This window comes from Aptenodytes forsteri, unplaced genomic scaffold (assembly GCF_000699145.1).
Source record: "Aptenodytes forsteri isolate BGI_AS27 unplaced genomic scaffold, ASM69914v1 Scaffold129, whole genome shotgun sequence".
Classification (NCBI taxonomy): Eukaryota; Metazoa; Chordata; class Aves; order Sphenisciformes; family Spheniscidae; genus Aptenodytes; species Aptenodytes forsteri.
Genome location: NW_008795033.1, coordinates 448,951 through 476,241, shown reverse-complemented (window position 1 = coordinate 476,241; position 27,291 = coordinate 448,951). Strand labels below are relative to the sequence as shown.

At 43.5% G+C, this 27,291-nt stretch overlaps 1 protein-coding gene across 1 annotated transcript; it reads right to left on the bottom strand.

The window, feature by feature from the left end:
- Positions 1-2,850: 2,850 nt before the first annotated feature.
- On the bottom strand, positions 2,851-25,808 carry HORMAD2 (HORMA domain containing 2). The gene is made up of 12 exons (XM_009276359.2): positions 25,718-25,808; positions 24,717-24,861; positions 23,197-23,260; positions 22,129-22,165; positions 20,831-20,851; positions 20,067-20,093; positions 18,641-18,708; positions 15,714-15,865; positions 14,901-15,154; positions 13,901-14,009; positions 12,757-12,821; positions 2,851-3,107 (listed from the first exon to the last, which is right to left on the bottom strand). Exons 1-12 carry the CDS (start codon positions 25,766-25,768, stop codon positions 3,003-3,005), a joined length of 1,098 nt encoding a protein of 365 aa, XP_009274634.1. The 5' UTR covers positions 25,769-25,808; the 3' UTR covers positions 2,851-3,002.
- Between the last annotated feature and the right edge of the window lie 1,483 nt (positions 25,809-27,291).

Sequence of the window (27,291 nt, the reverse complement as noted above, 5' to 3'; positions counted from 1 at the left end):
CTGTGAAGCATTCACTTTTCCCTTACAGAATGTTCCCAATATTCTGGTTTTTAAAGCGGCTTGTAATCTTAATTGCTGTTCGTATCTTTGGGAGATCAAAGGGAGGATGTCTGTGATTCTTTGTATTACTCACTGTTACTTCAGCACAAAGATCGCATATTCATTTATTTTGGTTTAAGAGGTAACAGTCTCCTTTCACTGCACGCACATAATTACTGTAAGCATTCAGGGGACTTGCCAAATGATGCATGGGGGGAGGAGGAGAATCTTTGAAGAAAATTGTTCAAACGTAATTTAGTTCACTAATTGGCAAGGGACCGTTACTAACGAATTGCTTCTGTTTTATGTCAGTAGTGAATCAGGTTGATGATGTGTAACATACATTAAGTCAGTTAATGAGTATTAACTAGAAATGTGACTGAAACACAAGAAAAAGGTTTTTTTACCTTTAGCTAGCCAAGCAGAATTGCTAATAAATAAAAGGATATGTGTAAGTGGCTTATATGATTCCAATCTGCAGTGGAAAGACTTTTCTTAGAATCTGATGGTAACCACAAGTTTGTGGGAAAGAAAAATCAGACGCTTACTGTGGCAGTTCATCACAAGTTACTTTATTTCTAACCAAGCCTGAAATGAAAATGACTAAAAGTCATTACCGTAAAATAGCTGATTAGAAGCCAATGTGAACTGAGACAGTGAGTCTCTGGCCATGGTTACAAGACCAAGACATCGTGCAGTCAACTAAGCTGTGGATTTACTTCGTGGTGTCGGTGTGCACACTCTTACTATGTGGTAACGCGAGATAGCTTACTTCACTTTCATTGTGGGACAAGACACTTTGCACCTCCCAGTGTGCACCAAGCAAGCTGGCATGCCTCCTAAGCCTTGTGGTATCGTGCGTACAGGAGAAGGACTAACTTGTTTGAGTAGCCATAATCGCAGACACGTTTGACTTTCTCCTATACGCACAACACAACAACATGACAGGGCTTTGCGTGCGGGCGGGAGTCAGTGGCCTGAAGGAACATGGAAGCCACAAAGTCTAGCAGTGCCAGGGCAGAGCTTTCAGGTCAAGGCAGGTCCTGAGCTGTAGCTGTTCTGTGAAGAACGCAGGCCTCCCGTGGATGTGCAGGCACGAGAGCAAATATCATTACAAAATCTGGGCAGAAGGAAGATTTCTGGTTTGCTCTGGCATGTGAACAAACTGGCTTATTAGGCCACAGGTCCAAAAATGAGAACACAGGACTGAAAGTGAGGATAAAATGGAGAACTCCCGTGTCCTACAAGTTTTGTGAAATAGGCATCAAGCCACGAAACCTACCAGACACTGCTGCAGACTCAGGGACAGTCAGTGGCCTGTCTGCCTTGGGCCGAGTAAGGACAGCTGTGGTATTAGCATTAGGATTGCAACGCATTACTAAGCTACCTGGAGAAGGAGGTCGACTGAACATCTAGAGGTGTTCAGCTTCAGCGTTATCTCTACCCAGTCAGCCAGTTCTAGTCTGGCTTTCAGCTCTTTCAGATGGCCAACCAGAGTAAAAGCACAAGAGAGATGCATCAATCCCCACCTTCTATCCAGTCAAGGAAAGATCACTGTTTCAGCAGCGAGGAAGATCCCTGATGTCTGGAGCCAATCTCAAGCACTGCCACAGCAGAAGACATCACCATATCAATGGCGATAGGGAACCTGGTGTGTCAAGTGATGGCACTGGCGGCCGAGGTCCTGCAATCAGATGCCCTAGACGCTACGGGTCAGATACCTGACAAGTGATCCTCACTGCTTTCTACAGAGCTGTCTGACATACACCACGAAAGAAACACCCTACATCCAAAACCACTGCTGCTCTTCAAGGCCTGTCCTGAAATATCTTTGCTGCATATCTGAAATGTCAGGGATGCTGCTACACTACCGGGTGCACATTACTCTGTTGTACTCTAGTGCTTTTATTTCCCCATCACCGTAAGATTGGAACACTTCAGGCAATCAACATTACGTTGGGAAGAGAGTGCACTACATTCCCTTCTTCAGTGTTTCATATCTCAGTGTCTCTTTTGTGATGTGTATAAAGTAATGCAAAGGCTGTTCCCTGAACATCTTTTTTAAAATGTCTAAGACCAATTAAGACCATTTTGCTCCTCCCACTCCAGAAATAGCCATTAGGTCTTGACAGAGTGCCTGCCAGGCAATCTACATGACACAAAGCACAGCATCTTTGCTCCAAAGGACACAGAATTTTTTTTCTGTTGTTGCTGTTGTTCTCCTTACCTGTATTTGCAACCACAAGGTACCTTTATTAAAGTTAGGTTTTAAATGTGGTGTATTTCAACACAATTTATATCACACAACTGTCTAAGCCCCTTGGCACATGGTGGGTTGCTGTTTTAGAAATAAGCTGATAATATAGTCATAGCAACACTACTTGCAGAGTCAGAAAAAAACCCATCCAGCACCAGCAGAAAATGTGTATAGATTACTTTATCTCTGTATTCAATACAGATAAAAACCTTTCTTTGGAAAAAAAAAAATCTATGCTCCGGAAGCAGTAGATAGGATGAAGTTAAGCACAATCTAGTGAGTCATGAGACTTGTTGGTTGATGGCATTGACACCTCAGAGAGTTCATCTTGAACTAGTGCCATTAAATATTGATGACATATTGGCAAAGGACAGTCCAGCCACAGAGGAGGAAATTTAGCCAGTGAGGGGGGTGGGGGGCTGTGAGAGAGAGAGACAGAGAGAAAGAAGCACACAGACACCATTCACATGGAATCATAAATCCTCAACTTTAGAACATCAAACAAGTGCTGTTGGTCGACATTGTCATGACAATTATGGTGCTTGCTATCTCTTCACAACCCAAAGTTTATACTAGACAAATAAACATGCAGAAATACATGCGGTATGTGGAAGAGTTAAATATTGGAAGAGAGTAAACGTCTTTACTAGTCAGATGACAATGCAAACTCACACCTTCCAAAATGTATTGTGTGTCAGAATGAACATCATTTCCTGCCTTCCAGAAGCAGCTTGTCTGGTTCACTGACTTTCCTTTTCTTCTTGGGTCCTATTACCTCTTCCTGGCTAAATGCAAGGTTCAGGCAGTCTATCTGTAAGAACCATCAGAAACAGCGATCACTGTCACAGTACAGGCTCCTGCTAGGTGAGTCAAGAAATACAACTTCCAAAACTACAGTGTGTTTTCCTGGATCCTCCTGGGTTTGTTCAGTGTGATCCTGTCCTCCAGAAAAGCAATTAGGCAAGGAATCAAAATTGGAATACTGGATGGAATTGGGACTGTAAGATTTGTGAAAGCAACAGGTTCAGCTTCAGGGCAGAGAATGGTTTTGGTGGCACAAGGAACAGTACCCATCTCCCCGCTGCCGAAAGAAAACATGAGGAGCAAGGAGACCTTCGAGAAATATAATAGCTTATAGGGCATAGCCTTACCATAGCCATGAAATATAATAGCTTATAGGGCATAGCCTTTTTCACCAACCTCAGATAACCATAAAAGTATGTAAAAGAAGGAGGGCACACATCAAATTTGTGGTCACTGGAAACAGCCTTTCAGGAGGAGACATACAGTACCTCTATTTGTACATCAGGGAAATTCAACACAAGTTGGTTGATCTCAGACTTCAAAGACTAACTGTGAGTCTGTGAAAAATAACTAAGCAAAGCAAGCTTTTTTCCAAGAGGCTTAACTTCCCTCTAGAAAGACACAAACCTCCCTCAAAAATATTCAGGGGCCTACAAACCAAAAGGTTTAAAAACACGGATAAATATATGTTAGAATATAAATGGGTCAATGGTACAGGCAATTCAGACAGACCACAGAGAGACGGACAGCCAGAACAACAGTTGAAGTGTCAGCTGTGCCAAGTGACAAAAACTCACTTATTCTCGTTATCACATAACATATTTGCATTTTTACAATAATAATCTGGAGCTGCAGAGAGTAATGTGTGTTGTTGCCCACCCAGAAGGGACAAAGCACACAGTCTGGCAATGTAACCTCTCTTGCTCCCACTGGAACTGAGCTGAAGGGACGCACCACAGCACACCGCTTCAGCTTTGCCTCCAAAAGAAAGTTCATCTGGATGAGAGCAAGGTGAATGAAGAAGGAAAAGAGTGCTAACCGAGTTCCTGCTCCAAAACAGGAGTACCTTACTCCAGTTCCACCGTAAAACATGAGGAATCCCATAACTGAAGCAGGATAAACACAAGGAGTTAATAAAGAGCTATTCCAGAATGCATCCTGGAGACAAGCACAAGGTCTCCCGATTACAAGATGTGGTCATTACAGAATTCACCACTCGCGTCATCAAGGCTTTCTTTCTATCTGACCTTGGTATGAGGCTTCAGTAATCTCTACATAGCAATGGTCTTTCTAATGTGTGAAATAACTCCGATTATGGATTAACAGCAAAACAGTTTGAAACAACCTCACTTCGCCTCTCTATCGTGTTTCAAATTGTTTTTCTTCCCCTCTTCCCTCCTCTTCATTATGAGCAACACAATATTGCTTAATGCAGAAAGTACAATTTCCTTTCCATAAAAACAGAGAAAACAAGAATCTGCCGAAGTGGGACGGGCAGGTTCCTCTTCACCCTGCACACTCAGGGCTGACAAAACTTCCAACGCTGCCCAAGGCATATTTGCTTGAGGAAAGAGTGATGAGTGGGTCTCTGTGTTACAGCTCCTGACCCGATATCCAGCTGCTCAAACTGGCATTTTAGGCAGTTATTTACTTTCCTCTCCCTGGCATCGTTTTAACCTGTCTGCTTCCTTTTTTGAAGTAAAGGGCCCAGAGGGGGGAAACACTGCATCCAAAAACTCTCCAGTGCTAACACAGCTGCAGGGTTTGTACCCTGTCCTGCTGGCCACACAATAAAGCAAAGCGATGAACCCCAGTCTCCTGGCCCCCAGTCACCTGAATAAGGCAGCTCTCCTATTTTTCCCTGGCATCGTTTTAACCTGTCTGCTTCCTTTTTTGAAGTAAAGGGCCCAGAGGGGGGAAACACTGCATCCAAAAACTCTCCAGTGCTAACACAGCTGCAGGGTTTGTACCCTGTCCTGCTGGCCACACAATAAAGCAAAGCGATGAACCCCAGTCTCCTGGCCCCCAGTCACCTGAATAAGGCAGCTCTCCTCCTATTTCAGTCTAAACCGCATAAAGAGAGCATCAGCTAGAGTTGGTGCTTTTATTTCCTCTATTGAGGAATGGACCTTCTGCAGCACAGGCAACTACTCAGTAAAGTTTTTACCCCTTTGCTATTCCTCCTAAATTTTCTGCATGGATGGGATACTTTTGAGGTGGGAGAAATAGCCACAAGCAGCTGCTCACGCAGAGTCCACTGCAACTCTCCCCCAGTTTTCCTCCCCTTTACCACAGGCAGCATGACCTCCTAACAGGAACCTGAGATGAGAAGAGTAAAAACATCTATGCAAGCCATCAAGTGCTCTAGACAGGCACTATTCATCTATTGAATGAATAAGATGTCAGCTGTGTGAGGTATTTCACCAAAGCCAACATGTCCTGTCCTGCCCCTGCCCAGCTACAAGTTCACGTAGGAACTCGGAGCCAGGAACAGACCCCAAGTCCAACTTCCAGGTCCCATCCTTAGCCAAACACTCAAGGTTCTTCCCCAGAAATGTTGCTTTAAATGGGATTAAGTCAGATCCTACGTAAGTTTATTTGACTTCAACCAGAAGGTAAACCTCTCAAATAGTGTGGTGAAAAGCAGGAAATCCCTCCCATTGACTAAACATACAATCAAAGCCTCCAGCGGTTGATTAATTCTAATTTTTCCCATGTACTGGGATGCTTGATTTAGAATAACTGATGGGAGAGCTTGCGCTGTGTGAATGTTGGTTTTTTTGTCTTACACAACCACTACAGGCCCTCGGCTCCACGGATGAGCCAGGTGCTATAAAAGCACGTAGGACAAGGCCCAGGCCCTCGCACGCTTACCCTGCAAAGGGACCGTGCTGACAACAGGACAGGTGGGACAAGTCCCGATCAAGTAGCAAAGACAGGAACGGACCCATGACCTCCTGAGTCCGAGGTGTAGTTCTGGGTCTAGGTCATACCATGAAGACACAGTGAGTTTGAATCTCCTGTTTTACAATACTGCACTACGTGTAAAAAAGTAGTATGTTGCCGCAAAATTTTTCTGTAAAAATACAGCTAACTTGTGAATCATACAAGTGTTACTAATTTCTGGCATAAAACTAACAGGACAGCTGCACATTGTCTGGAGAAGATATCAGGCTAAAAATAGATTAGACTTAGATTAAAGCCTTCCCAAGGCAGACTGGTGGATGAAACAGAATGAGCAGACCACAGCTACACTGCTATTCTTAGATAGACAAAATCAGGACCTAGTTTTGTGCTCTGCAATTTTCAATCCCCAGTGTCCCCACGTATTCCAGCCAAAAATTCCCAGCATAAATCGAAGCAAATTTACAGCTCTTCTGACATGTGTTTTGCTTCCCAAGGCATCCTATGTAGGAAAGCTAAAATTGCACAAGAGCATTCAACTGTGTCCCTCTTTGTCCCTGGCCTGCCCCATGCTGAGATTTGGCACTTGGCAAATTTTATGCCCTCAGAAGAGTTCCCTTTGTCAGGGACACGGAGTGTTTAGTTTGGTACCTTGTAACTATCCTGACAAATTCAGAAGCACATTAATGTCAAAAGAAGTCCAGTTCTATCAAGCGAGCCAGAAGAATAAGGACCGAGATACAAGACTTAACTGCTGAAATGAGGCAAAATGATCCTCAGGTGTCAGGGGGCATCTATCATCATCAGGAAACTTTAATCAGAGAGAGCCAGTGCCTGATGTATCCTGTGATTTCAGCTGCAGCTAACATTGACTCGATAGCACAGCAAATGCTTGCCGCTTTCAAAAATCAAGCCAGTGACTCTTTAAATTGATCCCCTAAGGCCTGAGGCATCCCTGGTGAACGGCCATTTCTCTCTGGTTGAAGGCAGTAATTCCCCTCTACTCACTGACCGTTGGCTGCTCCCTGCTCTCCAAGCACAGCAAAAATCAAGGTTCACAAGGTACGTCATGGTGTCCACTGAAAGGACAAGAGGAAATGGACACACACTGAAATACAGGAAATTCCATTAAACATAAGGACAAACTTTTTTTTGCTGTGAGGGCGATCAAATACTGGCACAAGTTGTCCAGAGAGGTTGTGGAGTCTCCATCCTTGGAGATATTCAACACCTGACTGGACAAGGTCCTGAGAAACCTGCTCCACTTCACCCTGCTTTGAGCAGATAGGTTGGACGTGACGATCTCCAGTTGTCCCCTCTGAGCTCAGTGATGCAGCGAAGGCAGCACAGTGGTTAAACACTCGACGCGGGGCTCAGCACCGGTCTCGTATCAGTTTCCAGTAAAGCGATTGCACTGGCAGTGGAATTAATCCTGATTTTCATCTGTACAAGTGGAGGAGAATCATGCTGGTTAGCATGAAAGCCAATTTACGCAGGTGGAAGAATGAAAGACACTCACTGTGGTGCTTCTGTGGAAACTTGCCACATTTTTGTCCCCAGGAAGCCATGCCAACGCATCACTGACTACCACAAGTCCTCTTCCTTTTCCATAGCTCACTGTTAAAATCTTTGACATCCAACGCAATTTCTTTTTCACGAACTTGAAGTCTCACAGGCCTACTCTATACCTCATGTATCTTGTAGCATTTAAAGGCCTAATGAACAGATTTTTCCAGAGTGTAAAAAAAAAAAATTCTTCAAAAATACCTGTTGAAAAAAAATTTATCCATCTCTATCCTTATAATCTCTTCCGGCCCCTCAATACAGGCCTACTCTATACCTCATGTATCTTGTAGCATTTAAAGGCCTAATGAACAGATTTTTCCAGAGTGTAAAAAAAAAAAATTCTTCAAAAATACCTGTTGAAAAAAAATTTATCCATCTCTATCCTTATAATCTCTTCCGGGGCCCTCAATCACAATGTACACTGCCGTGCCGGCCATTCTGATTGCCGGATCACAATCTAATACGCCTCCCAAAACCAGAAGCCTTCCCCCGTAAGATTACAGCATTGTAACCGAGGAGGTGAAAAGCAACGGATACTCCTTCTGCCTATTAGGCTGCTACCCAACTTAGTCCCTCGTGATATTAGACCTGCCCAACCTTAATTTATGCAGATTTCTTTAGACGGTCTGGTTGCTAGCATGTACGTTATGAACATATGTAAAGGCAGCCAGCACGGAAGCTCCACGTCTTCCCGCGGATGTCCCTGGGTAGCTGTCAGGGAATCTGAGGGCGCAAGGGTTAAATCTCCCCGGATCTGTGGGGTGATGGGCCTCACCTCTGAATGAAGAGATCACTAGGAAACTGTTTCCTGCACACTAGACAGGGATAACTCATGCAAGGGATGAATGGCCCCAAGATACAGCTAAGGATCTGACGTGAATTGAGAGAAGCCAGGAATTTCCTGACCTCCCTGTCTCACTCCTCCCAGAATGGCCTGAGCTCACAGGAAGGAGAGAGGCAAGCTCATCTCTGAATCTTTCTCTCTTCATTGTTTGGGTCTGTGTAGCCTCAGCTGGTTTGGAGGAGAAAATGTTCTGGGAACTTCTCATCAGATACAGCTCTCTTGATAGACAGTTAGAGATAAACCTTTCTTTTTTTTTTCTTTTCTGCAGAAGTTCAAGATAATGACATTGCCACAGAAAAATGCTTTCCTATTGCTCTGCAAATGGCAGGCTTCACCCTTCAACTGCTTTCTGTCGTGGCAATTTTAGAAGTGGTTTGTCTGGGAAAAATCAGACAACAAAGGTCTTGATCTCCAAGCTGTTATTCTGCAACTGGATCCACTTGCGCTGACCTTCACTTTCAGACAGAAGCTGCCTACAACACGGAAGCTCAGCAAAGGCACAAGAATCTCCATCAGGGTGACCAGGGCCCTGGGCACCAACAGGACACTGACCGCTGGCAAACACAACAGATATTACTCGCAATGTGACATCCATGAAAGACTGTTCACACTGGCTTCCATCGCTGACACAGTCCCTCGGAGAAAGAGGATGTGGCCAGGTAGCCAAGTCTTCTGCATGGGAGCAGCAGCTGGAGGCCAGACCGGCTATCCTCTGAGGTCTAAAACAGCACTGATTTACAACATTTAGGTATGAATCTCTCCCTAGACATCTAACTTTCAGACAGCTCCAGTTAAGAGAGCTAATCCGCATGGCAGGAGTATGCCTACAGCAGGCAGTGAATCACAGTACAGAGACCCCTGAGCTATCACTGATCCAAACTGATTATGTCCACGCAAGGCCAAGTGTCAACACGCTTCCTCATGTCCCACAGCAGTCTAGGAGCATAAGCATGGCCAGTCTAGCAGCATAAGCAGTGTCTGGCCCTAGCTAATGAAGCCAGAAACTTGGGAGGCAGAACTGACTTGTGCTGTGCTGATACAGCCACACCATTTCTAGCTCTGGCACAGGCTCGGTCAGGGGCAATTCAGGGCTCTCTGCACGGCTGCTTCACTGTGCAGTGAGACTGTGCTCTAAGGACCACCCCAGAACTTCAGCCCACAGCTTCCTGATGGGAGATAAAAGCCTGCAGAGGCGTCCACATGGTCAGATTTTACTCATCTTCTAGTTCTGTTTCATTCCAAACTCATTCCACTGCAACATGTTTGCTTACGTGAAGACAAAATCAGTTTGCAGGACAAGAACATTAAAGGATTCACAAAAGGATGAAGGAGTATGCTGAAGAATTCAAGAAGTTATCTTAAGTTCAGTGCAGGGCCCCATTCTCATCAGCAGATTTCTATAAGCTAAATCAATGGGCAGCAATTCCCTATTTTACCCAACTCTTCACAACTTCTCGAATGCCAGTGGAAAGTAGCAAGACGCATAAAGATAGCACACGGGGCCAAATCCTTGGCTGATGCAATCAGAAAAACTTTCCTGAAGTCAGCAGAGGTAGGCTAATTTACATGCTGGTGTCTAACTCTGGATGATTAAGTACAGAGATGCTTTGCTGGGAAAGGGCAATCTCTCATTTGATCCTAAGTATCATCAATCATGAGATTGCAGATAACAAGCAAGTTGAGTACATGTAAATTTTTCCCCAATCTGAAAAGCTTCTGTCAGAGACTCTCCATGGCCATTACTAAAGGCCAGTTACAGTTCTAACTGGACAGGAATAGCTGCTTCTCGTTTGGCAGATCTGCATCCTTTGCCTCTCCCATGTCCATTAGATAAAAATAAGCCTTTAATACTTTCATTCCTGGTTTTCCTGAAGAGCTGTAGGTCAGGAAGATAATGACCAATAAACTCAGTTCCAACAGCAGAGTTTTTATTTTTGATAACCAGGGAACCAGAAAGAATACAGCAGTGCACTTCAGATAAAGAGCAGCAATGGGCTCGTCCACATTTCCAAAAGCAACTTGTGACTGTGGGTACCATTTTTGAACTCAGCACTTCTTGAGTATCAAATCCTTGTACAAATACCAAATTCTGGGACACTCCAAATTGTTTTAGTTAGGTCTGAAAATCTTGGCCTGAATGTTTAACTGTACAGAGAGCACCTTTAAACCCAAGTCCCCGAGGTGCTGCTCCACGGACAGCTGAACAGCTAACACTGCGCTGCCACCAGAAGGGCAGGTGTCCCTCCCGGACCCTCTTTGCCCATTCCGGTCTTGCCTGCTCCCTTGCGGTAGTGCTGGTATGTCAGCGATCGTTCGGCGAGTTAGTTCAAGGGGATCTTCTTCTGGTGGAAACCTAACACTCAAAGTCACACACTTAGCAGCGCAAGCCTAAGGGCTCATACCTGCCCCAATGAAGGGAGACCTCCGTGGCTCAAGCTAGGTTGTTCCCAGGGCCCCTCACACACCAAGCTGATTAAATTCCAAAATCCAGGAGAAAACAAGTCACTTTGGAGACCTTATAGCTCCTTAAAGCAAAGAGCTTCTCTGAACACACTTGACAGTTGGAAAATGCTATTACTTGACTGTGCAGTAGTCTGGATAGCAACAAGGTGTTTGCATTCACACCCCAACAGGACTACTTCTACCCATCTTACCTATACTTGACCCTGTTAGATAATACCTAACTCAGACTTCCCATCCACCCAAGCTTGTCCTCATTTTTTAAGACAAACTTCACTCACCAGTTTGGCTTCCTGATTCAAGTGGAATACACAATGGTTATTTGTTTTAACCACTTCCCTCAGAAAAGAAGGGAAAGTCCCTCTCACATGGAAAAGAGTGTCAGATTTTTATTAGCACTGGCCTTACAATGATGATCTGCACTTTTTAACTAGTGACTTGACTTTGTTTTTCCCTAAACTGACTGAAATATTAGCCAACTTTTAAGCTATGATGGTTTAAAAAACAGTATCAAAGAACACATTAAAAATCCCCTCTGCCATGCAGAATCTAACAGGCAGAGGGCTTGGGATTTTTTTTTTTTAAGTCTTTGGACACATACAATGGATAAAGTGATTCTTCCATTTTTCAGCAACTAACGCTGTTTCCACCACCTCCAGACACTCTCACTATTGCTACCGTATTCTAATGAAATTCACATGCTGCAAGACAGAGGTGTCTGGTGCTCTGCTTACAATCGTGACAGACCCGAAAGAATGTCAGAGCATGAATCAGTGGGACAACCATGAGTTACAAACAAAAAAGGCTCCTGTTTTCACAGAGACGACAGAATAAACAATGATCAGAAGGAAACTGGAGGATGTGACACAAAAAAAAATGTGGTTAAAGTTTGAAAAATACCAGCCTAGGCACAGAAGTTCATTTCTAAGATCCAGAGTCAAGGCAAATACTTCACAGATGCCTTTTGAATGACACGTTAAGTTGTAGTCTCCAGTTGCTGTCTGGGTTAGACACCCCGGGATTCTTTTCAACAGAGGCGGGGAAAATTTTAGTAGCAATTTCCTACTCTCATTAACTTATCCTGTAAAGATTCAGTTTCTGAACATGCAAGCTCACACGATTTTCAACTAATTTGAATGGGAGGAGGATCAAGAGACAAGTCGGGTGGTATTCAGAGATTTGCCCTGTCACTGAAAAAAACCTCTGCACAAGCCCATGAATTCGAGCTCTGATTCTGACTCAGGGTTTGGCCTGGGCAGCCTTCAGGATGGAATTAATTTCACATAACTTTACTTATCTAAAATTACATGTCTGGTCTACCCGAGTTCTTTGGGTTGCCCCAACAACCACTGAAAAAGAGATCAGCACCTCCAGGGATAATTCCTCCTATCCTAGAGAGGTAGCCAAAAAGGGATAGGATCCAGTAAGTACCTGTGACTCACATGTAAAGATAGTCTGGAAGCAAGAAAGGAGAGGTGAAGACCATGTCAGGCAACAGACAAACACACTCTTCAAACCTAAAACAGGATGGTGATTTCAGAACCTTAATCCAAAAACACACACACAGGTAAACCAGCCTGGTTGGGACACTGATATGGTTAGTCTGCGTGTGTAATTCACAAGTGCCAGCTCCAGAGAACAGTACAAAATTCTTGCACTGGATGTGTGAAATAAGCCGACCATGGAAAGTTTCTTCCTAAATGCTTCCAGTTCACGCTTATATCCCTATGCCATAATACTTTGTAGCCTCTATGCATTTTGATACTGCACAATAAATCCACTAATGTTAGTTGAATCTTGTGCCATCCTAGATGACATAATGTTCCGTGGCAATGAATTCCACCTTGCCTGGCGTATCTTAGAGCCGCTAAAATTTCCTCACCTGCTGAGATGCCCTTGAGCGAGGCATCCTGCCCGTCTCCTTTATTTCCATCTTCTTCCTTCCACCTACAATCCAAACATCAAATCAAAACTAGCTCTGAAGTTAAAACCCTACATTTAATTGGAAAAAAAAAAATGCAGAAGCCTGATTAAACCACTGTAGCAAAATCCCATGCCTGATCTGAAATTGTGTAACCTTTGCTCTCAGGCCCTGCCAACACTGGCAGTTTATTCCTAGAAACAGAGATTTCAGAATAAAGTGTCATCTGAACGTGCAACACATCAACTTGCAGCAGCTCCTATCAATGAAACTTAAACCCCACTTAAACTCAGGAAACCTGGTTTCCTAAGGAAACAAAGCTTATGCCTGCATGTGCTCTATCCAAGCGGGTGTGTGTATGGGGAAGGAGGGGAGCTGTCCCCTCTCAATTGACCTTATTAGACAGTTTCAATAAAATTTGATGGGGGGTCCCAAAGCGCCTCAGTTTCATGAAAACAGGCAACTGGTTAGAGGAGGAAGATCCTGTTAATATCCCCACAGTGGAAAAGGTGGCAGTATGAGTTCACCCCTTATTAGTCATTGGAGAATCTGCAGTAGAAAGACCTGAAAAGGTGACTTCATAGGCAGCCAAGCTTCTTTATTCCACTGCTTGGGGATCTCAGGAATGCTATTTACCATTTTGTCACTAGATGGTATTGTTCCACAGGCTATATCCGAGAGCCTCAAAGGTCAAATGCAGCATGGTATATCAGATGCTAGGTGGATTGAAGTGCGAGAAAAGGCTTTTTTCCTGTACTTTCATGTATGTTTTCACATATGGAAGTCATTAGCAAAATCAAACTGTAACAGCTAAAGGAAAAGAGCTTTGGGGAAAATGTGGATAATGCAACTCGGTATTGATGAACTGTGCATTTCCTCCATATCTAAAAAAAACTGCTGAGAGAAAGAGGTGGGAAGATACTGATTAAAAATTGAATGTTTCTGCTAACAAACCAAGCACATAAAACAAGCCCTTTATTATAGTTCAATCTCATCTGACACAAAATTCAAACAGCCTGACAAACAGTAAGTGAGAAAACCTGAATATTATGCTAGGATACAGTCATGAGCACAAGCTCCTTCAGTTTTGAAACTGGGCATTTACCTGTATCTTGAAGGTAAAAAGAAGATGCTTCCGTTTTCCAGCCTGGATGGGTGTCACTTTTGTCCTCTCCACGCTCACTTGAATCTGCTCTGACAGGGAGAGGGTGATTCTGTAAAGCAAATGATGCTTTGTCTTAATAGCATAGCCTAAAAAATATGCCAAGGTGGTAAATCCATAAACCCAGCACTAATAGGGATGAGATTTTCACAGCTCCTCAGTGTCCAGGCTTTCCTTCTCCCAAGCCTACGGGTCTTTCAAGGGAGAAATTTTCTAAGGAAAAACAGAATTCCGACCTAAACGGCTTCCTATCTTCATGAGTTAGTTATGCTGGGGTTTATTCCCTGGCACCGACCACCTAAAATTAAACCGTCAAGTCTGAGCTACCAGTCAAGGCTGCCTCTTCTGTCATTTTGGAGAGGCACCACCAGAGGACCATTCATTCCAGCCTACCTTGGTGTCTAAGGAAATTATCTGAATTCCCTGCTAAAGATGCCTCCTCCTCCACTAAGCACGGGGGGGGGGGCCTAGAGAAATTAGGCACGACACACGACTTTTAGATGGCTAGAGGTAAGTGGAAGGAATCCCACCTGACTACACAGTGGAACGTGGCTTAGTCCTGAGAAACGCCAAGTGGAAATGCAAAGCTCTTTGCAGTTTGCTCCATTTTGTGCATCTCTGCGTATAAGTGTGCATGTGTGCGTGTGCGTGCACACGCATGTGCTGTGTGTGTGCACACACATGTGCTGTGTGTCTCTGTACAATCACTGCCCTCTTCTGGGAGAACATACTGCACTCAGTAAGTCAGTGGATATGCCGGAATGAAATTCACTTTATGTCTATGGACTTCCAGCCTCAGTGTTCAACCTGCTGTAGCGCTGCTGCCCTACACAAGCTGAAACCCTTATTAAACTAGAATTCTGAGAAAATGGTTTTTTTAAGGAGCGTTTTGCGAGATAAACTCCATTCCTTCAGCGAGAACCGAACAGAGCTGTTTCTATACCTTTGTGCTCCCCTCCTCTTCCTCTTCATCACAGTCTAACCCTTGATGGGAGATCTCAGTAGGGCCAGTCTTCTGGATCAGGTTGCTTTCAACTCTCCCCATTCTTTTCTTTTCAGTTGTCACTCTCACTTTCATGAGGTGGAACCCAGTGGAGACTGACCCTACTCTCAGGTTGACAGGATCGCCATCAAACAACAGGTCGCCAGAGCTGCCATCTTCCTTAAAGCCCGGGGGCTGGTAATCTTTGGGAGTTACTACACAGGGAGAAAGAACCCACTGATGTCAGAGAAATCAAGTTCCATCTCTCCTTAATCTGATTTATAAAGAACAAGCGCATACCAGCCTCAAGTAACAACATCAACTAGTAAAAATATTCTGGGTTTTTTTATCAGGAAGAAGGGAGAGAATGCAAACGAAAAAAATGAGCTGAGCAAATGTTATTAGGGAGCTCAAAGAAATAATGACTTTAGGATGCTGAGATACCATTAATGTGCCCAACTTTCTGGAGCAGAACCTGACAAACGCAGGATGCCTGTTCCTTAAAAAAACAAACACAAAAACTGTGAAGGAGAAGGATGTCTTCCTTTCACACTGCATGGCTGTACTTCTTACATGGATGCTCAACCCTTTCTTAAAAAGCATCTGCCATCCCTGTGTGTCAGAAGGCTTTACTATGTTTTACACCATTTCTCAGTTTACAGCTTCTACCATTTCACCTTTCTATGCTTTACTTACTTCACAGGGGCTCATGATTAGCATAGAAACTGGTGGAAAGGGAATTTTTCCCCACAGCACACCCTGTTCTCCACCTACCATCATTGTAGTAGAGGAGTTTCATGGTCAGGGTAATGTCATTGGGAAGCGGCCCGAGGTTTTGCATTAACAGGTACAGTTTACGGATCAGGAGCCTGCTGGCCTGTTTAACGTCCTCGCTGCGCACCCCATTCACAAAGTTCATTTGGTTGCTACAGTCGGAAGAAGAATAACAGATTTGTTTTCCTCAGTCATGAATATTCACGATCTAATTACAAATACAGTGCACCCACTGACTTGTCTGAAACCACCAGCAACAAAGCTACAATGCCTTTATGTAATTTCCAGATAAACAGGGAAGTGAAACAGACTCCAGGGATGAGGTGGCATCAGCAAAACAATAGCTCTAAACTAAGAGGCATGGCATTTACATTTGAACAGACTTTGTAGCTGGGGCAATGGACCCCATTATACAAATGCCATGACTCACTTGTTTGAACATGATTAAATTGGATCAAAGGACCATAAAACAAGTGCCTTTCACCTAAGCAATTTCAGGAATGAGAGGAATGAGGTGAGAATCCCATATAAAGCTGATTCATCACAGGGGCTATTTTCAAGTCCATTTTGCAGTTTGAAGAGAAGTGAATTGCATGTTCTCACTTCAATTCCATGTAAGAAAAGCTAGTTCAGAAGCACATTTTTCAAAAGTGACTAAGGGGAATTCCTCTCACCTCCTTCACCCATCCAAATGTCAGCTGGCTAGTCTAAGCAAGCAGTCTAGACTGAGATAAACGTCTAACAGAAGTGGGATGAATCGCCCTCTGGAGGAGTTTGTTTCTCGAGGTAGATGAGATGAGCAGCTTAGATCAGCCAGCTAACTTTAGACGGCTGAAGATGGACTAGATGAATCACTACGTGACTAAGGAACCTAAACTTCCTTAACTTTCAATGAGAAGGGGCCATAAAGAAAAATGTAGCTCCTCCACTACGTCTTTGGAAGACCACCGGCAGGTGGATGACGCTATACAGGCCGGATGGTCCCTAACACAATTATCCCAAATCGCAGGGGAGGCAGGGTATGGTTTGGTAGGCTCCAAACTGCCAACAGCAAAACTCTGTGCTGAGCACACTCTGCAATTAGATTAAATCCTGTATGTTCAGAAACGTACATCAAGTGAGAGGACAAACGCTGGCAATGCCTAAGGTGGAGTAGGCATTGCCTACTTAGGTAGGCCTAAGAGAAGGCCTACCTTCTCTTTACACGTCACCTTTACAAGTCTTGGGATTAGCGGAATAGAAATGGTAAGGGGAAAGAGTATAAGCAAAAAAAGAGAGGAGACTTCCATAGGAATTAACAGGTCAAGTACGGGTTCAATATGGGAATAACATTGTGGATTTGATGCAGGAGTGTGTTAAAAGGTAGAAGCTGAGGAGCTGAACCTCTCCGAAGGACTGGGATGAATTGCGAGGAATTCCTCCGAAATCCATCTAAAATAAGGCAGAGACAATCTAGGAGAAAGTTTCCCTTTACCACTCAGATATGATGATGCAGACCCACAAAACATCTCTCACGGAATGATTAACTCAGAGTTTGCACACGACAATAAACCTTGCAGGTGTATAAAAGCATCTTTATCAGCTGAAGGAGCTGATAGCAAAGATGACACAATACTCTGATCAATGCCAGAGCGTCAGTTTACTAACGACTGCAGGTACACGCATGATCCTGCGATAGCAATGTCAGTCACTGAGGACACAGAACAGAGCCCAGGAATCTGATGCCACGGGCTTTGAAGCCTCAGAGCAGTAATGAGATTTCGATGGAGCAGATATAAACACAACAGCAAGATTACTTAGCCTCTCGTTGGCCGGTAGGACGGACACCAAGGGACGCTGACTTCCATTTGGGGACTGTTGTTATTTCTAGGAACTAATGACTGATCTGAGTAAGGCTGATTAAAAAACCGAAGTACTCAAGAGCTATCTATTATCTTTCAGATCCGAAACGTCTCCTCTTTCCCTCAGTGTAGTAAGGACAACTGACAGAAGCTTCAAAGCAGAAACAGAGGGTACAGTCAACAGGACACTCCAGACTCAGACATCGTTCAGATTTTCCCAACAGAAAATCACTTTGCCACGTATTACAAATGATGTGGATGTGTTTAGAGAAAGAGCGACAAATGGCACACTACAGGAGCGTTTCGGAGGAGTTTCCTGAGGAGCATACAAGACAGCAGAGCTCTCTTGCTGTTCAGGCAGGTTCCAAGGCCCAAAGATCCATCTCTCACCAATGGCAACTGCAGAAGCAAACTAAAAATGGTTAATTATTTTTCTTTGCTTTGGTTATAGCCAACGGCCTTTGATAGTATTTATTTTAAACTACACAGGATTATGGCCTACTAAACACAGCTTTAAAATATCTAACAGACAGTCAGAGCCAAAAAGATGCAAAAAGCTGCTGCTTCCTGCCAAACATTTTGCAGCATCGACTCGGGCATCATAAGTGAAAGTTCTCTCAGGTCACCCACGCAAGACTGCTCAAGCAGAATACACGTATGCAAATGCCCAAGGAAAAAAATCCTGGGTGCAGGATCATGGTGAAAGGGATCAAACCTGAAAAAGCTTCATTTGAAAGCACAAGGCTGTCTTGTGAAAGTGGAAGAACACTCATTATTAGTTGAGACAGCAGCAAGCTCAACAACGGTGCCAGTTTCTGCATCGCTACCCTGATTAGGCACCATTTCTATAAATTGCCCTTAATTCAGTTCTGGCGCACTTTAAGTGCCTCACTGTGCTACGTAACAGCATTTCTACTCATCAGCTCGGCAGTTCATATCCTGTAGGGTGACTATCCTCAACTCTGATGATATTTACAGCTGCTTAGCGACTCAGACGTGCTCTAATCATAAAGTGCAGTTTCTTCTTAATGCTTCTAGAACGCAGTTTTCACAGTGTAATTCTGAGAAATAAAACCAAACCACTACCTGATGATGTCCATCTGGGGCACCTCCTTTTTGTACTTGAATTTGAATTGATACAGTTCAGTCATTGTCTAGAGATTTAACAAGAGAGGGGAAAAAGAAGAAACGGGTCTCTCTCAGTAACAAGGGTAAAGATGTGGACCGAACTTAGCAGTGTCCTTTCACAACTTTATGCCAGAGCACAGCATTAATTTAACGAGACGCTAACAGCTTTAACTCTATTATTTCTTGCACGGGCTTTGGCAAATTTTCTTAACGACCACAGCTTACCTAGCACTGAAAGAATCACAAAAAAATGACAAGCTTCCTGCTTCCTCCTTCCACTTCCTCTGTGGGCCTCACTCCCCAGCCTAAATCTCTAATGAGGCGTCGGGGCCAGCCAACCATCACAACGTACGTACGTCCTCCCTTACTAAAAGGAAAAACGTGGGGCTTCACAGCTGAGGCAGTGCCACTCAGGCCCAGAGTTCTGTATGGAGATAGGGGCCTGAAGGACTCTCCCTACTAGGAAATACAAACAATACTGCATGGGCAAAAGTTTCTGAATTTCACCGGTCTCAGAGTTTTATGAGGGAAATAAAAAAATACTAGATGATTTTCCATTTAAAAAGAAAGGGTTTGCTATGATTTTAGAGAATAAAATAATTAGGAAGGACAGACTACTTCGCCACAGAAGAAAGGATCTATTGTAGTCCAATTCCATGCCTATAATTCACTTTTTCCAGAGGCAATCAGGTTGATTAGTAGGAGCTCAGCTGAGCCCTTAACTCTGAGCCTTCCTTACAAATCCCAGCCTTGGCACGGACGAAACTCTTGCTCTCTCCCCAGATGCTGAGGTGCGACACGGCAGAACTGTAATCAGGTGAGCAGAGATTCTGCAGCCGTTCTCTGCATCTGCTCTGTGGAGACAGCATGGATGCAGAACCTCGCTTACATATCACACTACCCTGTCTGTCTCCACCGGCTCGATGTAGACAAAATAGAAACACAACAGAGAACACTGAAAGGATAAGTACAGGCACTGCACAACACATACATCCCAGGTCTTGTGTCCTAAACCTCTCTGCACGAAAAAAACAGCTCTCTCTTCAACACTGCTGTTAAAAAGATGGTTCGTAAAAGAATTATTTTGAACTTCCCATTTCTTCTCTTCAGAAAAGAAAAACAAAATCGCCACCATGCCCATTAGTTGCCTGTTAACATCCCTGCCTGAGGCCCTAGATGGGCCCACAGCCTAGTGCCTGGTAGGAGCGTTTGATCACAATCCAGCTCACTGAGCTGTCATTCTTGAGTGAAGGCAGAAGAAGAGAAACAGGGTCACCAAGCAGCTATGTCAGGGTAGAATTTAAGCCTACAAGTCCACTCTGAATACAAATCTACTCACCCATGCCTTCAGTTGCCTCAAAGATTAATTAAGACTCTTTCTTACCTCCGGTTCCTTGGGATTGGTGTAAATCTGTTATAAGAAAGCACAGTGAGGGCATTCTCCCCTTGGATAACTTGAACCAGTGAAAAGTGACTAAACAATGATATTTTCATTTTACAGCAGAGATTGTACTATCTTTAGCGTGGGATCAGAGAAAGGAATGGCTCAGAAACAGTCTTCCTCTATCAGCAGTCAATACTTACCACTTCAAAGACAGGTAGAAGACACTCATCTGTGTAATTGTGGAGGAATGAGGTTAATTCCCATTCCAACCCTCACAGGCAACTATTGATGCCTGAGATTTAAACTACTCAGATTATGCACAGAATAGATGCATAGCATAGCTCTTGGTGCTTTACAAAGGACCAGGGCAAAAGACTTGCTATGTAACCACCAGAGTGTGCTTTCTTCAGGATCAGATTAATAAGGAGGACTCTTCTGCAGGGGGAATGGAGAAGACACAGCAGCTTCCGAGGGTGGAGGCAAGAGTTTAAAGGAAGCAATGTTATGAAGCACATGAAAGCGCTTCTAGGAGTTTAAGGATGCATGTAAGGCCTCAGTCAGAAGTCTGACATACTGAGAAAAATATTCCCATGCAGCCTAGGAAGTTCATATTCACCATATTTAAGAAAGGTCACTGCTCTATTAAAAACCACATGAATTTTGACTTCCCCTTAAAAAGGCACAAATGGGTTGACACGACCTTGACTCCGTATCTCTTTCAAGCCGGGGGGGGGAAGAAAAACGCGTTGTATTCATTTACTTACTGCGAGGACAGCAATGTGTAACTAAGGAGGGAAAACCAAAACAAAACACAAAATCAAAATCTGACCTTAGTGGGCAAGGAAAAGAAAGACCTATCAAAATCTAACTGCCTACACACAGTGAAGGAATAGACACATTCGACAGACTGCGAGTTAAAAACCTTTACGCAGATTCTTCATAGCACAGCATCAGCAACACCTAGTGGCCAGTTTGCTTGGCTTTACTTGCAGTTTCCCAAGAAAACAACAGCACGCTCAGACTTCTCTCTGGGGACTCTTTCTAAACCGATCTCCAAAGGCTATGCCGATTTAAAACTCTTTTAGAAGAGCACCCATCCCTACAGAAGACTAATATTTGCTCTCTGCTATGAAACTCCCCAAAGGTATTTAATTTATCCTATAGCAAGAAAACGTACGTGGGGACTACTCTTGAAAACAATGCTAGAACATGCATTAAATACCTCCATTTTTTTCCTTAATCCTTGTCAAGTAACAAATAATTTATGTCTCTCATAAATAGCAGAGGACTAAATACCACCTAGAACTGTCAGCAATCAATAAACTGAGTTCACAACATTTTGAATTATCTTATGCACGTTGACAGGGGTACTGATGTGTAAGAGCCCATCTGATCATCAGTGCCGAAACTAACACCACTTCATCTGATCTAGATGAGAGTTGGTTTGATGAACGGTGCTGACAGAGATGACAACAGTTGGTGCTTCTTCCTGTGCAGAGCGGTTTTTACGTGAGAATCAGCAAGGAATATGATTACTTGCTAGCTAGTCCCGGAACCAGTTATATACCTTACTTATTATTACTTTCAAAAAAAAAGTAATAAATTCTGAACCCGAGAGAAAAGCTAGGAGAGTTACAGGAGATGAGAAGAAGGGAAAAGGGCGAGGAAGGAAAGCAGAAGCACGAAATAACCTGTCTCGGGAAAACAGGCATGGAGGTCAAGATCTAAGTTCTGACTGGCAGTGTCTCTGTCCAGACATTAGAGAACGCGAATGTAGAACACAGAACTAAGGGAAATCCCTTTCGGGCTGCAAATTAATTCACACACCATGCACAGGCAAGTTTAGAGAGCAACAGCAGCCAATAGTTGGGCTCAAGGAATAAAATCCCAAATCTCACATGTATATACTCAGGGGAGGGTCTTCCCCCTATCCCACAGCTGTGAATGTGTGTTGTGTGCATGCAAGATCACTACAAAAATATAAAGCAGGAATGGAAAGATAGTTTTGTCCATACTCTATGAAGAAATAGGAAACTCCATTAAAAAACGTGAAAAAACTTACATACTGCCTCTCCAAAGCATCAAAACAACCTTGAATCCTGCCAGGGAAAAACACATTAATACTAACCAGCAATATTTATCTCCTGATCTGTAAACGCATACTCATTAGATACAGTTTAAAGTTTAAATTTTTTCTGGAATTAAGACAACACAGCTAGCAACATTTTGGGCTTGCGAAGTCCTTTTCAGATCAACCATCATAAAGGCGCTGTCCTCCCTTCCGCATTTGTGCGTTGTTTATACTTCTAGGGCCATATCCTGTCAGCCTGGAGCCCACTCAAATCCTGACAAAGGCAAGGATTCGAGGCCTAAGGCTGGCTCCGAGTGGTTTTCTCTGCGCAGTGCTCTATTTTGGCTCCCCAGCCTGCTCTCCAGTGGCTCTTTTCCCACTGGCAGTGTACAGAGGTTGGCTGAAACTTCAATCTGAACGTGGCCTGACATGTCTGGTCTTGTAAATTTTTTGTTATCTGATGCACAGTTTACAGCTATGGACTTTTTCAAAGTAGTAAATATTATTTGAGGCAGCAATGGTCAGATATTTACTCTTCGAGTCAAAGGATGTGCAGCTGGGTATCTCCTTAGCACATCGAAGTCAGACTTTCTGCTTGTTGGGAACATGCCAACTCTGAAATACATCCTAAAGAAAGTTGTAGGGTACTTAGACACATAACATCCAGGGAGATAAAATACTGTACATACAAAAAAATGAGCTACAAGAGGCCCTATAGAAGTGAAACTAGAAAAGACTAAACAACAACAGAATCAATCTCATGATTTTCTTTACCCTGTCTCCATACCTACACTGCCTGTGTGTGCTCTGGGGCCTGACCATGACCTCACTACAGCCAACACTTCAACAGACCTTGAACTCACATGATCTTGGTCAGCTAATTCTGTCTTGCTTACGCAGAGGGCCAAGCACACACTCCGCAGCAGTGGGAGTTGTACTGGCATAGTCGATAGCGCTACTGGGCACAGTATTTTCAAATTCAGGAAGAAGAAGAATGCGAGGGGTAGATGCCTTGCTATTCAGCACAATCTTGTCTTAGTTTCGCTGTTACTCACTTACCACTTGACTATCTGCAATGATCCCAGACAGCTTTTATCTTCTCGGAGAACTTTTAGACAGAGGTCTGCAAAACCAGATTTAGCACATAGTTACAATCCTTATCACAGCTGTTGGGCAAACACGGAAACTAAGCCAGCCACCCTCCCTTTTTTGGATAAAATGCGTTATCTGGAGGTCCTTCCTGAGCGGAAATGTTGGTTTTCCACTGAGTCCCAGGTGGGCCGACACGAGCTTATTTGCTGCATTTTCAAATGTCAAGACTTTCCGCAGATGCTCTGGGCTCTCCCAGAAACAGTGCTAGAATTATGGCTTAATTTCAAAACACCAGCAGCTTCCATCCTCTCCTCCCTCCTCTTCTCCACTCCCATCTATTCCGCCATTCCCTAACAACACCTTCACTTCTGCATTCAGATTTCACCAACATCCATATGAAGTAAATGACTGTGCTCAGAATAAACTATTTCTGTTAAGCTTTTCCACACAGTTCCTTCTACCTCTGTTTTCAGGCATTCAGAATGGCGAGAGGAAACCCATCCTGCAGATGAAGAGATGAATTAATAACACCTTAGGATTCAACCAAGGAGCCCTCAAAGGCACCAGCAGGCCAGATGTTAACATTCTTGATCAAAAAGGCACATGAAAGACCTGATGTTGATTGGAAAGCCCTCAAAGGCACCAGCAGGCCAGATGTTAACATTCTTGATCAAAAAGGCACATGAAAGACCTGATGTTTGATTGGAATGACTAGTGGCTGTTCAAGGTTAGGTGATCAAGAGCCAATCTGGGATTTCCTGTGCCCTCAACCAAGTCCACAAAGTGCCTGTGACCATGTTTCAGGAGAACTAACTGCGCAAGTGAAAACACGGAAACGGGTTGGAATGCATGGAGACATTTCACACCCTACTAACACATCTCGAATTAACATAAAGACGTTGATGAATCAAAGCCTCACTAATTTTGTGATCCTACGACAAGACTTTGGTTCTTAAAGTTCCTTTTTTTAAGAAAAAAAGTTCTGATTCCCAAGCGCATGTGGTTACAGTTACGTGAGATAAGTTTTCACAGGGAAAAAAAACCAAAACACAATAAAACAAACAAACAAATCTACTTTCAATCTGGCAAGGAAAGCTGAAAATGTGAACCTCAGGGGCTCAAAAATCCAAAGGAAAATAAAACACACCAATCAGAGTTGATTTTTTAAAACTTACCGGGTTTTAAGTCAATCTCTTGACTCTGAGACCTGATTCACGGGGCTGGCAACGCCAAGGGATGATTATAAACCAAAAGAAACACTAGGAGAAAAGCCACGAGTTGCCAATAGCTTTAGGTTGTCTTCTATGCTCTCTATCTATCTGATGCAGAAGCCCTGTCTGCATCCAGACTGGGGAAGGCCTGTTAGCTAACTTCCTAATAAACTGAACTCATACATATATGAGCAGCCAGAAGCTAACATGTAAAGCAGATTATAGCTAAAATATAGCAAGTAGAAGTAAGAATTCAGCACAAATTGAAAGTGTTACCATCTAAATAGCGAGTTCCGTAAGAGCTCTCTGGGAACAGCCCTCTCATGTATGTTATACAGGATACAGAGATGGCCAGAAGTCTTTTCACCAGCACCACAGACTGCTGCTCAGTAGCAATTTTGTTGGGGAACACCACTGATTCCTGAGAAAGAAGGGCAAAGCCAAAAATAGCGCCATTTTAGTGTAACACAGGGATTGTATTTAGGAACAACTCTCAGCAGCTGGAAAAAGAAGGTAACTTAGAAACATAATTTTAACATTTCTCTGGTCTTCATACTACACAGAGAAGAGTAACGTGTAGCATGGGTGGGATTAAACATGTTAGGGATAGTTATTGTTAGATCTGGCATGATTTACTCAGAAGCAGACTGCAGTGGTCATTCCCTCCCCTTTTATCACAGCTGAACGTTCCCACCCCTTCCACTGCACCAATGCTAGCACTTAACAGACAGCCACCCCTAAAAAAAAAAAAAAGTGTATAGTTTTCTGCCAGCTTAGCTCTACAGAGTCAAACAAGTGCCAGTGCTGGTATGGCGTTCACGGCTGTACCGAAGTTCACTGCCTGCCACAGCTTTTTTTGAGATCTGACAGCAGACTGAACCTGTCAATGCTGTACGCAGACCTAGTTTTCAGAGTGATTTTAAGGCAGAGCTGTAAACGGTGCATGTCTACGACTGGAGCTAATGTAAATACTAAACACTGTGTGATTTTAACATGAACAATCTCAGCAGAAAGTATACTAAATTTAGTTCCTCTGTTAGCTCATTGCTTTTCTTCCTGCTAATAGAGCTCTGTGCACACCTAATGAGCCTACATTTATTTAGTCAAATACATGTCAAAGCCCCATGCTGTATCTTCCCGGACTCACTAAATTGGAAATAATCCAAGCAAGAACAGTGCAGACAACAGAAAGTGTTCCCACCTCACCAGGCACGGATGTGCCACGTCCAAAACTGAGAGCCAAGACTGTCAGTACCACCACATTTCAAGGTTTTTACCTTAGAGGATTTTTTCTTTTGCCTAGTCTGTGAAAGCTGTTGAGTAGCCATCCTGTATTTCAAAGACCTGCCTTCCACTTGTAATTAAAACCTGGAAAAAAAAACAAAAAAAGACTGGAGACACCTGGAAAATAGACAGTCATTGCTATTTCTCATCTTCCTTAAGCTAAGAATGAGATTCTTCAGCCTTGTTCAGGTCTAAAAGCTGATTGCCAGTCAGGACAGCTAAAGCAAAGCAAACCAAGGATACCCTTACGGCACTGCCTGGGAGTTTGCAGAGTGAGAAAACTCCTTATTCACTGGTAAACGATCAATAGTATTTTAAATTCAGGGCCGCAACTGTACCTGGTGTCAGCTGGTGCCACTTCAAAATGCACTTCTCATATTCCAAACCACAAATGTTAATTCCTACAACCATTAAAAAGTGTGAAGGGGGAATGTGAAAGAACTGGAAGTCTGCCAATAGCAGCCGATATTTTAGCAAGGGTAAGCAGGAAACGCACTAACATCAATCTTGGCCAGAATAAAGGAATGATTCTTCTGGGACACCTTGAAATTAAAAAAAAAAAGGAGGGGGGGAGAAAAAAAAGAGAGAGGGAAGTCCACATTGTTTCAATGAAAGCGGGCCTTGTTAGACAAACCTGGATTAAAGAGGAAAATCTTCTTTTTACAAGAATGGAAAGCTGATTGATAAAGGCAATAACGCACTTTGGTGAGGTGCTTGATTTAGCACCGTCTGACATCTTGTTTAAAAACCTCCATTAGATGGAATTAACAAGGCACGCATTAACTGGTTTGAAAAATGGCTGGCTGGGAGATCTCAACATGTAGTTGCTAACGGGGAGACGTTAATGAAAGGGAACACCACAAACAGGTCCCCAAAGGAGCGTTGCCTCGTCCACAGCCAGTCAATATTTCTATTAACAATTAAAATAATACCACAAACACGGTGGGTTGATTTAAATTGTGATGTAATGCAGTGACCAGCGGACTTCTATCAAAACAGTTGATCTAATCTTGTTCTGCATTTGTACCTTTTCAGCTTTTTTCCATGAAAGCCTCATTTCCATTTGTTGGCAGTCATTAAGACATGTTGATTGGAACATGTTGACAGCTTTTACGCTAAATTTAGCACTTCATTTAGTAATGAGGACAGATTACGGCTATAAAAGTATATTTAAACAAATATACACCTGCAAAATTTTTAATATGTTAAATATTTTAGGGAAGCTTTTTTTTTTTTTTACTCATGATTGACAAAGCACTGTGAACAGGACTGGAATGCAATTAAAGCAGACAAAGGCATTATTCCAACGTGAGGTTATTAGCTAAATAAAGCTGATCTAAGTGAGCCAGAAGAGATAAGAAAACATGTTTTCTGTATCGTGCTACATTTATAATTGATTTATTGCGCAAAGGAAACACCACTTAGACTGAGCTTATCTACCCTGACCCGGCTGTTTCGGTACAGGGTACCCTCCAAGGCTTCAGCATCACCGTCTCACCTTGGCCAAACCCGCGCCTGCTCCGGGACCGCGGGAGAGGGAAGAGGCTGCCCTGGCTCCCCGCAGCCC